General features: G+C 41.4%; 1 protein-coding gene across 3 annotated transcripts in view; it reads right to left on the bottom strand.

Moving 5' to 3' along the window:
• The window catches only part of ARAP3 (ArfGAP with RhoGAP domain, ankyrin repeat and PH domain 3), a 150,398-nt gene that overhangs the window by 67,403 nt on the left and 70,043 nt on the right, over positions 1-12,952 (bottom strand). For all 3 annotated transcript variants that reach the window (XM_040441106.1, XM_040441098.1, XM_040441113.1), the window contains exons 5-9: positions 12,039-12,115; positions 11,015-11,281; positions 10,363-10,432; positions 6,903-7,023; positions 2,512-2,693 (exon numbers count right to left, since the gene is read on the bottom strand). In XM_040441106.1, the coding sequence (XP_040297040.1) occupies positions 2,512-2,693; positions 6,903-7,023; positions 10,363-10,432; positions 11,015-11,281; positions 12,039-12,115 (717 nt within the window). The remainder of the gene's footprint in view (positions 1-2,511; positions 2,694-6,902; positions 7,024-10,362; positions 10,433-11,014; positions 11,282-12,038; positions 12,116-12,952) is intronic.

Genomic DNA, 12,952 nt, shown 5'->3' with positions numbered 1-12,952 from the left:
CCATTGAAATGAATGGTTCCGTATACGATCCGTATACGGAACGCAAAAAACGGAACGTAAACGGTAAAAAAAAATGTTTGTGTGCAAGAGGCCTAAATATTACATTTACGACAACGATTGTAGAGCAATATACTTCATGCAGTCTGCAGAGGCATTAAAACAGACTGATTAAATAGTGCACCGGCAGTCCTCCATACATGATGCTAAATTCAGCACTTGGTCACGTTGCATCATGATCTTGGATTTCTCCACTGCAGTTTTTTTAAACAAGGACTTGGTACCTAAGCCTGCTTTCACCGATAGGGGGAGATTTATCAAGACCTACGTCTTCAATGCTAGTCTTGTTATCTCCTGTGTGACTATAGGATGTGCTTAATTTATGACGAGGCACACGTCATCTTCTGGCAGTCTGTGAGCTCTAAGCTGGCCTTTACATCAGGACAATATCTGCTGGGGCTGATGGCTCCAACCACAACATGCCCCATCGTGCCCCCTTTTCAATAAAGTGGCAAAGGCGTGATGAAAAGCTATTTGCCAAATAATGTTTGCACAAATGGTGTTTAAAAAGTTGCAAACCCTGGGTTTGCAATTTTTTATGTCCTGGCATATGTATATGATCAAGCTTCCCCATGTTTTCATGCTCTAGTTTGTAGCTGCTTTTTTGTTGCATTTTTCGTGGTGTTTTTATGCACCTAGATGACACTTTAAAGGGATTCTGTCACCACATTTTACCCCCTACAGTAAAACATAGCTACTTGTAGGTCTCCCTGAGCTGTATTAAATGATGCCCTTATTAACTAAGTCTTGATTTATTTCTTTATAAAATCGATTTTAGTGATATGCTAATGACTTACATAAGGTGCCCAAGGGGATGTCCTTTCCTAACTTGGTGCCTAAACGCACCCCTCGGTCCGGTGCCCAGCACCACCTTCCTGAGTCCAGCGCCGCCTCTAATATAATATATTCAAGAGCCGGCGCGCTGACGTAATCCCTGAGCCTGTTTGAAATCCCGCACGCTGTAGTCTGCGCCCGTGTGGATTACAGGTAATGGCATCGTCGAGCAAAGTGCGCATGCCGGCGCATGCGCACTTCGCTTGACGATGCCATTACCTGTAGTCCGCACAGGCGCAGACTACAGTGTGTAGTGCACACACGCGGGATTTCAAACAGGCTCAGGGATTACGTCAGCGCGCCGGCTCTTGAATATATTATATTAGACCAGACCGATGGGTGCGGCTGGGCACCAAGTTAGGAAACGACATCCCCTTGGGCACCTTATGTAAGTCATTAGCATATCACTAACATCGATTTTATAAAGAAATAAATTAAGACTATTAGTTAATAAGGGCATCATTTAATACAGCTCAGGGAGACCTACAAGTAGCTATGTTTTACTGTAGGGGGTAAAATGTGGTGACAGAATCCCTTTAAAGTCTGTAGTGAATTCTGAAATTCACTACAAAAAAAAGGTTTTCTCCTATATCCTATCTTTCAGTATTTTTTACCGTTATTGAATATGTTTTGTCATGTTATGGCTGCATTGTTTCAGGTGTGTCTGTAGGAGTTGAAAACAAGTTGAAAGAAGCATCTACTTAAAGTATACAAGATTTAAAAAAAAAATGCTAAGGGTACTTTCACACTTGCGGCAGAGTGATCCGGCAAGCAGTTCCATCGCCGAACTGCCTGCCGGATCCGGAAATCCGGACGCAAAACGTGTGCCAACTGATGGCATTAGTAAGACTGATCAGGATCCTGATCAGTCTTAAAAATGCCTGATCAGTCAAAAAAAATGCATTCAAATGCCAGATCCGTCTTTCCGGTGTCATCTGGCAAAATGGATCCGGCATTTATTTTTTTCACCTTTTTTCGGTCTGCTCAGGAAGAACGGATCCGGCATTCCAGTATTTTGAATGCCAGATCCGTCACTAATACATTCCTATGGGAAAAAATGCTGGATCCGGCAAGTCTTCAGTTTTTTTCACCAGAGATAAAACCGTAGCATGCTGCGGTTTTATCTTTTGCCTGATCAGTCAAAAAGACTGAACTGAAGACATCCTGATGCATCCTGAATGGATTGCTCTCCATTCAGAATGCATGGGGATAAAACTGATCAGCCCCTAGGACGGAACTCTATGCCGGAAAAGAAAAACGCTAGTGTGAAAGTACCCTAAAAAAAAAGAGTTTACATCTCTGTTTCATTTTCTGTTCTTATGATCAGTCAGAAGACCAGAAAGAAAAAAAATGGATCCTGTAAAAAAACGGATCATGTTGCACATTTGGCATCCGTGTGAGCCATTTCTGTCTGAGATAGGTTTTTTTAGATGGAAAAAAATACTGCATGAAGAACTGAAAATGAAGTGATGTGAATTCTCTCCAAGAAATGCACAGTGTTTTTACCTCTAAAACAAAAGCACACAAAAGCACTGTGTGATGGAGCCCTAAGCAAAGTTACCATCTGACAGCAGGAAATAATTGTCGGAAAGCAGGATGGAATATCTTGTCTGTTCTTACCTGTTCATTTTTATGGACCCATAATTCATCTGTTGTGAGGACTGCAAATACCTTAGACTTATAGCCTTTCAGCTCTAGGTAGCCTGCCCTGGAGAAGTTGCAGGTAGAGCGAGGACGTTGGTTAAACATACGCTGTTCTTTTACCCTGTTCTGTATGGTTGAGCACCATTCACTTCTCTGCGCTGTGGAATTATTAAATATAGAAAGGATGAATGCATATCAGAGGATTGATACAGAGGTAAAAATGTAGCTCTGGTCATTTGGTTGCACGATAAATAAATTATGCGATGGTCAAACTCTCAAATAGACTTGCTTGGACAGGGATTGTAAGGCCCCTTTCACACGAGCGAGTTTTCCGCGCGGGTGCAATGCGTGACGTGAACGCATTGCACCCGCACTGAATCCTGACCCATTCATTTCAATGGGTCTGTGTACATGAGCGTTGTTTATCCTGCGTCAGTTCTGCGTTGCGTGAAAATCGCAGCATGTTCTATATTCTGCGTTTTTCACGCAGCCCTGGCCCCATGGAAGTGAATGGGGCTGCGTGAAAAAAGCATTGCATCCGCAAGCAAGTGCGGGTGCGATGCGTTTTTCACTGAGGGTTGCTAAGAGATGTTTGTAAACCTTCAGTTTTTTATCACGCGCGTGAAAAACGCATCAAAACGCATTGCACTCGCGCGGAAAAAACTGAACAACTGAACACAATCGCAGACAAAACTGACTGAACTTGCTTGCAAAACAGTGCGAGTTTCACTGAACGCACCCTGAACGCATCCGGACCTAATCCCTCACGCTCGTGTGAAAGGGGCCTAAGTTTTTTTATCACGAGCGTGAAAAACGCATTGCACCCGCATGTAAAAAACTGAACGCAATAGCAGACAAAACTGACTGAACTTGCTTGCAAAATGGTGCGAGTTTCCCTGAACGCATCTGGACCTAATCCGATACGCTCATGTGAACACCTTAGGCTGGGTTCACACGAGCGTGTCCGGATTAGGTCCGGATGCGTCCCGGTGTGTTGCGGCAAAACCGCGCGAGTAGGAATGCAATTGCAGTCAGTTTTGACTGCAATTGCGTTCCGATGTTCAGTTTTTATCGCGCGGGTGCAATGTTTTTTGCACGCGCGTGATAAAAAACCGACACTGGTACCCAGACCCGAACTTCTTCACAGAAGTTCAGGTTTGGGTTAGTTGTAGTGTATGGTGATGTACCATGTGATTGGAGCATGAGATCTGACGTCACCAAAGGTCCTTTAGCCCACAACTCATCAGTAAGCTCAACTCAAAGGTCCTTTAGCCCACAACTCAAGTAAAGAAGAGACCGGGAACTTCGAGATCAAGAGGAGAAGGTGAGTTAATGAGTTTATTTTTTTAAACCCCTCCAGCCCTATTGTACTATGCATTCTGTATTCAGAATGCTATTATTTTCCCTTATAACCATGTTATAAGGGAAAGTAATACAGTTTATAGACTGTCACCTAGCAACCATGCGTGAAAATCGCACCGCATCCGCACTTGCTTGCGGATGCTTGCGATTTTCACGCAACCCCATTCACTTCTATGGGGCCTGCGTTGCGTGAAAAACGCAGAATATAGAGCATGCTGCGATTTTCGCGATCAAGAGGAGAAGGTGAGTTAATTTGTTTATTTTTTTTAACCCCTCCAGCGCTATTTTACTAAGCATTCTGTATTCAGAATGCTATTATTTTCCCTTATAACCATGTTACCTAGCAACCATGCGTGAAAATCGCACCGCATCCGCACTTGCTTGCGGATGCTTGCGATTTTCACGCAACCCCATTCACTTCTATGGGACCTGCGTTGCGTGAAAAACGCAGAATATAGAGCATGCTGCAATTTTCACGCAACGCACAAGTGATGCGTGAAAATCATCGCTCATCTGAACAGCCCCATTGAAATGAATGGGTCCGGATTCAGTGCGGGTGCAATGCGTTCACCTACCGCATTGCACCCGCGTGGAAATCTCACCCGTGTGAACGAAGCCTTATATCGGGAGACCAGCCTATGCATCAAGACCTCTGTTAGATGGGGGGACCAGCCTACACATCCAGACCTGTTACATGGGGATGCCAGCCTACACATCCAGACCTCTGTTTTATGGGGAGATCGGCCTACACATGCAGTCCTCTGTTAGAATGGGAGACCAGCCTACACATCCAGGCCCCTGTTAGATAGGGAGACCAGCCTACATATCCAGACCTCTGTTAGATGGGGAGGCCATTAAAAACTTTAATTTCTGGAAAGCCCTTTTTGCGGCACAACATATGGTAAATCACATATCATCACAACATGGTATATTATGACTGCAAGTTATGTGGTACACTTAAAGGGGTTGTACACCTTTTTTTACTGAGGATCTATCCTTTCGATAGGTCATCAGCATCTTATTGGTTTGGGTCCGACACCTGGGATCCCCGTCAATCAGCTGTTTGAGAAGGAAGCGACACTTGTATTCACTTCAATGGGGCTGAGCTGCGCCCAGGCCATGTGACCTATAGTTGTGATGTCACTGGCCTGCGGGAAGTAGCAAGAAGGTTGTGGCGCTACTACAGCAGCATAATCCATAGCAACAGTTAAGAGGCACAAAGGCTGATTTCAAACCCTCTTACATGCATTTTATTTCCATAACTCACTAAAATAGGGGTTAGACCGACCTGGGAAAAATATTACAGCAGCATGGACTACCTCTACCGTACATACACCCTTGGTTATTGGGTAGCATGCAAGACACTCTAGTCACATGACTTGCAACTGTAATAAGCAACAAAAACACATGTAAAATATGAGAAAAAATCCAAAACATACTGTCCTTGGAAAACCACACAACCTGACACAGAACACAAAGGGAACATTAATGGAAACACTGTATCCTGGACGTTCCATTTCCTATTTTGCATCACAATTATCATTAGACACAGCAAAAAATACATTTGTGATTTAAAGGAACCCCCCCAAAATAAACATAGGGTATTTCATGAATAGCTGGCAATGACAATACTCTCAATGTCACCTGCTGAATATGTAGGGAAACCATTTTTCCTATAAAATTCAGAGACATCCTGCACTATAGAACAGGAAATCCTATTGAGGCGCTATTAAAGATCAGGAAGCAGGAAGTAACTGAGGGCCACTCGAGGAAGATTTCAGTAGACAGCTGCTTGCATCCTCCCTAAGGATTTATAAACGTTTTCAGCTTTTTGTATCTTTGGATTTGGTGCGTCTGATATTGTTCACATGTTTTGAACTGCCGTGTACCCGCTCATGTGGAATAAGGCTTCACAGAGTCTATAAAACTGTAATACACAGAAAAACAGAAAACAATCGGAGGAATTTATGATATCCCTTGCGTGCCCAGAGGATGCACCTAAACAGAACTCTACAGCAGTTCTGTGCTGCTGTCCATTTTTGTCTTCATTTAAAGGGATTGTGTCATTTTGAGGATCTACAGGTGAAACTCGAAAAATTAGACTATTGTGCAAAAGTCCATTTTATTTCAGTAATACAACTTAAAAGGAATTGCATTAATGCAGCTTAAAATTAGAATTTTGTGAAAAGTTTCAATATTCTAGGCTCAAAGTGTCACACTCTAGTCAGCTAATTAATCCATACCCCCTGAGCAAAGGGTACCTGAGATTGTGACTTTGGGGTTTTCATAAACTGTAAGCCATAATCATCCAAATTATACCAAATAAAGGCTTGAAACATCTCGCTTTCCATGTTTTGAGTCTATCTCATATGTCAGTTTTTTTAAGTTGCATTACTGAAATAAAAGAACTTTACACAATATTCTAATTTTTCGAGTTTCACCTGTAAGTCAGATATGTGCGGGTCCCACCTCTGAGACCACGCATCTTCAAAATGGGCCCCTGAAAGAGAAGAAGAGCGCTTGCACGGTGCGCTCTCTATTCATTTCTAGGGCACTGACAAAAATAGCCGAGCGTGTTACCGCTCCGTTGGCTTCTATTGAAACTTCAGTCAGTTCCCTAGAAATGAACGCAGGGTGGTCGTGCATGTGCGGCTGCTCTCTGCTCACTTTGGAGGTCTCGTTCTGGAGGTAGGTGCAGGTCCCAGAGGTGAGACCCGCTCCTATTTGACATTGGTCTCAATGCATCAGATGGCACAACCCTTTTAAGCCAGAAAACTGGCGTTAAAGAAGATAAAAAGCGTAGCCCACTGGCCACACCCCCATTACACCCCATTTCAGGAAAGTGATTGAGGCGGCACAATGGCATTTAAAAGCCACAAACACAAGGTCTGAAACTTTTTTTTACAGGAGAAGACTGTTGCGGGGGGGGGCTGACTTATTTTGGGTGGGGTATTTCTTTCATGGTTGTAATAATTCTTGTAGTATACTGATTGATCTGTACCCACCTTCACTCTCAGCACGGAATACAAAAATCCGGTGTTTTGTCACTACTTCAAACTTGTTCTCCTTGGTTGAACGAGCCATTTCAATAGAGGTCAGGGGGATGACACCTTTAGAATAAATGTCCTGAAAAGAGACCGGGTGCAATAGATTTACTCGGAATGCTGTTAGCAGACATTGTGTGTACTATTGTCCAGCTGTGCATCTGTCACATTGTGTCATATTGTATCATATTTGCAGGAAAGGTTAATCAACATTCAGAGACCACAACAACTGTTGTAAAAGGAAGTGGTAGAGATAAAAGCAAGTAGCAAAGTTAAAGAAAATGTGCCAGTTAAACCAGATAGTAACACATTCTAATCTGTTCTTGTTTTCTCATGTTTAATTGTAACTAATGAGTGCTTCCATTGCAGATTTGTTGCAAAAATTTCTGCAACAGAAAATCTGTAGCATACATTTGAATGGCATTGTTCCCACAACATGTGCATGGAGGTTTATAAACCCTTTTCAAATCTATGGAACAAGTGCAGACATTTCTTCAACTAATCGGCTACTAAACAGTACCTTTAAATGTCATGACTAACAATGGTTCGGAGAATGAATTGCCTAGTGCCAAAGGCTGACCCTCAAACATTACCTGTGGTTATATGCAGCTCCTTTGGCTTGGCAACAGAAAAGAACAGAAAGGAGTATGGTTAAAGAATTAAGAAAGTAAATGCATAATAACAAATCCCTGTGGAGGAAGGAACACTAAACATAGAAAAAGCACTAAAAATATCCCAGCACTTCCTCCCTCAATCTCCTATTTTAATTTGAACCTACCGTATTTTGTATCATATTACAATTAAAACGGAGAAATAAATCAATCCTCTCTCTGTGTCCCAGAATATGGCAGAATATGGTCATCAACCCATCCACCTCTCCATTGTCCTGACAAACTGTAAGACAACTGAAAATAGTAGGATCCCCCCGCCCTTACTTTAGTAACACCTAAAAATTGTTAAAGGGGTGCTTGGTATTGAAGCTGAGCCCCATTCTCTTGAATTCCCTCGGCCCTGGCCCCTGGTAAAACTCCACCTCTCAGCCTTTTACCAGCAGAAAATCAGACAGCTTAGCAGGAACTTAACCCCTGTGTTCTCTATGGGTTTATTTCAGAAAATGTTGGAGACCGACTAATAGTCTGTGTAACATTACTTCCTGTTACTTATCATTCATTTCTAGGTTTAGTGTTCCTTTACAGAATACACAGTTTCCTCTGGAGAAAAAAAAAATCACATGTTGTCCCAATACTGAAACAGTTATTTCACGGAGTGGAGGAATGTCAACAAGGGGTTCTCCAGGAGTTTCGTATTGATGATCTATTCCTAGGATAGGGCATCAATATGAATCCAACTCCCAGTATCCCCGCTGATGACCTGTTTGAGGAAGCCGCGGTGCTGACCAGAGCTCCGTTGAGCGCCACAGCCTTCATGCAGCTTACCAAGCACAGTGCCATTTTATTTGATAGCGGCTGTGCTTGGCATCACAGCTCAGCTCCATTCACTCGAATAGGACTGAGCAGCACCTAGTCCATTTGATTGAGGAATGTAACGTCACATGGCCTAGGTAGAGGCCTAAGCATTCAAGGAGCACAAAGGCCTCTACATACAGTGGGGGTGATGGGAGGGGGGACCTCCAGTGATCTGATATTGAGGATAGGTCATCAATATTAAAATCCCAGAAAACCCCTTTAATCACCCAGGAGCACCACCACAGAAGAAAATAAAATTTGCAGGACACTCAATGAAATGAATAGCTGATCTGTGTAAAGCATGGATGTGCTAGGTCCTCCACAAATGAGGGTCCTAAACAGAAAATCTTTTCTATTAATTCCACAATATGGTACTTGAAAATGAAAATCTTATGTTCGGTCAAAACTTGTTTTTCAGATTCTGTTTTAGAACTGCCTCTATAGAAGCTGTACACTTATGGCCCTTTAACATGAGCTGATGCACAGGCAATAATCAGGAATGAACTAATAGTCGCCTGATTGTTGCTTTATATGCAGCAACCATCCTCTCTGTATGGGGATGAATGATCGCTACTGCGATCATTTGTCCCTATATAGATTCACTGTTTGACTAAAATAATTTTATGTGCCACATAAAATATGCGATCAACAGATGAACGAGCATGCAACATGCGGCATGCAGCACGCTTACACTGGGCATTTACCATAGGAACACTCATTTCTGATACAAATGGAAATACTTGTCAGCTCACCACTCCTAGCACACATTCTCCCAGAGTCATCAAACTACAAGAGTAATAAAAAAAAAACGGGATTCCCATCGCCACAGCATTAATGCTTTGTTGTAGAAAATCCATTAAAATCACAAGCTTGCATCCAGTTGCAGTAAAAAAAATATATAGTCAAACAAAAAAATAGGTCCATTCCCAGGCAACACATTTCAGACCCACTGCTCCTTTTTCACACCCACCTTACTGACGATAGCATGTGGTATCTCAGGTGCAAAACATCAAAGAGTGTAAATTAAGTTCATTACATAGATGTAATGATGGATATATAAAATACTTCTGTAATTAACGCTATGTGAAGTGGAAAAGGGGTATTAAGAAGAAAAATCCCTTTCAGTTGGATTATGCTAATTTCTGATAACTGTTACGTTCATCGACACTTGTAAAAGGGCCTTGATCTTGTCCCACAGAGCAAATACCTACAATTAGTGTGATGTCACAGATAATGGTTTTCATCTATAATCCATATTCATTTTATTCAGTGTTTTCTGTTATCAGCTATACTTATTTAGATACTGAAGTTACCATGTCATGACATTCTTGTAACATTCTCCTCCTCTTCCGTAAGCTCATATCCTGTTTCCTGCAGTCTTTTCGTGTTTGTCAGACATGCTTCACAGAGAGGATTTTCCTTTGACCGCTATAATCATTTCTTAAGGTACATTCAATGTACCTAAGGGCATGTCTACTGCATCTCCCTCACTGAAATTCTACATGCAACTGGTGTCGCTAGGGGAATGATTATTGCGAGTTCACTATCTTCTACTTCACTACACTCAACAGAAACGTACATCAGTGGCAGAATAATTACTTGTTCAGAAACTTTTCACAAGAAGCATTCTGTTGACACCTCTAGGCTTAGGATAATATTAAGCTACGGTATAAAGAGTTCACATCCCAATGCAATAAACTCACAACACGATAAAGGTAAAGGTGAGCTAATACTAAAAGACTTGATAAAAGATAAAGTAAAAGGTTTAAAAGGTCACATCCCATTCATTCTTTACACAAACACAGTAGCACTCGTGGAACTGATAGCTGCTCAAACATTGATGACCTATACTAATAACCCCTTTAAGCTATCAATCCTCATCTTTGATTTAAAGAAGAACCATGCATGTAAAAAGATCGCAGTAAACTGACATTGAGTATCGACTATGTACTTACCTTGTCATTACTGAAATACATTAGATTCTTGCCATCAAATTTCACATATCTTCTTTGAAAGACATAGTTCCTGCAAAAATATCAGTAATATCAGTACAATGAGGTCATAGATATATAAACCAAATACTATCATATACACTGATATAAAGTGAATATGGATCAGTCTCCCAACCTCCAAAATGTTACCTACCTATATTTTAAGGCTGATATTGACAGAACTACATATTTGGTGACAAGTGAAGTTAAGAGCAAGGTGACATGGAATCTGAATTTTCTCACATATAAACATCAGATGAAACTGGGCATATAGATGAGATGCAATGTGGCCTGAACATCTGGACATATTGTAGCCCTATCTGAATTCTTCATAATATTGTACTGTACTTAGATCAAGTGGTGTGTGGTAGCATTGCTTGTCATGGATATAGCATGAGTGAAGCTACCAGCAAGTCACTCATATTACCATGTAATACACTGGCGCTACTAAATAAGGGCCATTTGGGGTTCATGTCAGATGTAAAGGCAAAACAGAACATAACTGCACTGCCACAGGCCTCACAGGAAAGCATTACATGATACTTCAAGCCAGCAAGACCAAAAGATTTCAATACTGGATAGAGAATACATTTTGAGACGTTGTCATCCAACTTACCCTTGTGGGGACAGCTTATCCAACCATCCACTAAGTACTGGCCGTGACTTGTCATAGATGGATGTGTAGCTGGCATAGGGTGATATGGTCAAGTCATCTAGTATTTCATCTTTGTACAAGTCGGAGGGGAGACTAAACCTCTTGTTATCTGCAGGAGAGTCCACAGTGGAGTAACCTTCCTGCTCATTGTGTATAATTTGCGTGATTCGCTGAGTTTTTCCATCTTCATCATCACTCTTCTTCTCCTTAGCCGTCTCACCAATATTCCTGTAATGAACAGAACATCAAACAATATACAGTGGATTCTCCTGCGACTCAGTAGAATTATTCCAATTTCTCCCCCATCAAATAATAGACAAAGGTTGATGAGGCCCCAAATACATTTTCATTATTGTAAAAGTGGTCACCTTTAGTTAGGCCTTGATTGGTCATATTGAGATGGCCAGAGACATTACATTATTCTCATGTAATCCTATTGTCCTTATGTATAATGCCCTCTGGTGGAGGAAATACAGGCCATTTTATAGTTTTCCACCAAATCCATATGATACTAGAAATATTCAGCTCCTTCAAACCGCACAGAAATAATAAGCATATCAAGGAAAGATGACTAGGTATGTCAATGGGGTAAGCACTGCCAAATAGTGGATGAAAGAACTTGTGGCCAAAAGGTATCCTATTTCCATGGCCGGAAAGTGTGGAGAAGTAATTTTCATTTCTGAAATCTTCATTTTCTTTTATTTGCTTTCATTCTTGAAGGAATTTGATCTGTAATGGCCTATGATTATAAACTGTATACTTCCTATTTTAGCTGCTTCATTGACTTTTATAGTGAGAATGTGCAGAGGCTGATGTTGCAGAACTACCTTGTTCCTTCTTTCATGTCACATGCTGTCGAATAAAATGTTATGTTTATGACTGGTTTGAGGTTTAAATTACATTAACTAAACCAAAATGAATCTGCCCGTTTTGTGCCCTTTAAATGTTGGTTCTGGGCCAATATTTTAAAAGCAGTCAGACTTGCCTGGCATGACTTCTATCCTCTCCTGGAGTAAACATGGGCATTGTAGAACATGACCGGATTTTGCCATTCTTAGAATCCTGCATAATTTGAAATAAAGGTAAGAATCATTATAGAGTGAAGAGTAATTATAACATTTCACATAAAATGTCCACTGTTCATTAGAATGATGTTCTACTGATGGCAGATCTTTCCTGGCACTGTGCAGGAGGCACAGAATGACCACATTTATTTCAAGGGCCTAAATTGCAGTCCTATGCACAAAAGGTTGCCTGAAGCAACCTCAGCCCACTCTTCTAGGGTCCAAATGACAAACAGATATCGCTTTAAGACTCCACTGATTTGCAATGGGGGTCCATTGGATTCCACGGAGGTGTCCATTTTTTGGAGCTTCTGACACTGATATTAACATAGCCAATGGCATATCATAAAATTCAATGGAAAATCCATCCAAAGGTATCTTGTCCAAACTGGCGCTACCCCAACCCCTTAGAAGTTGCTAGGAATGTCATGTTGCAGCTTTCCACAAAGCAGTTTTATGATGACACTCGGAAGGAGGACAGGGCTTCCTCTTGGGGCCAACCCAGTTTCATAGGTTCCATTAGTATCAGCTGGGCTGCAACTAAGAGATTCGCACTGGGGATTTATCAGTCTACATTGGGGTTCAAATTTCCTTATCTAAGTGCAATGAGGTAAATTTATCATATGACTTGTGCCAGTTTTATGTTGTAAAAAGATAACACTTTTTGGCACATGACCTTTTTGTGTAAAGTTTCCAACTTTTTGTTATTTTATTGCCACCTTTGAAACGTGTGGAAAAGTGGGGATGCGTAGTAATGCTAATCAGGGATACACACATGGAGGTGGCGTTAAAAATGGAGTAAAATCCATAGAGAAATGTGTTCTTTGTGAAGATG

This window comes from Bufo bufo, chromosome 1, assembly GCF_905171765.1.
Source record: "Bufo bufo chromosome 1, aBufBuf1.1, whole genome shotgun sequence".
NCBI classification, from domain to species: domain Eukaryota; kingdom Metazoa; phylum Chordata; class Amphibia; order Anura; family Bufonidae; genus Bufo; species Bufo bufo.
Note: the sequence above shows the minus strand (reverse complement) of the source record. Positions and strands in the feature narration are given on the sequence as shown.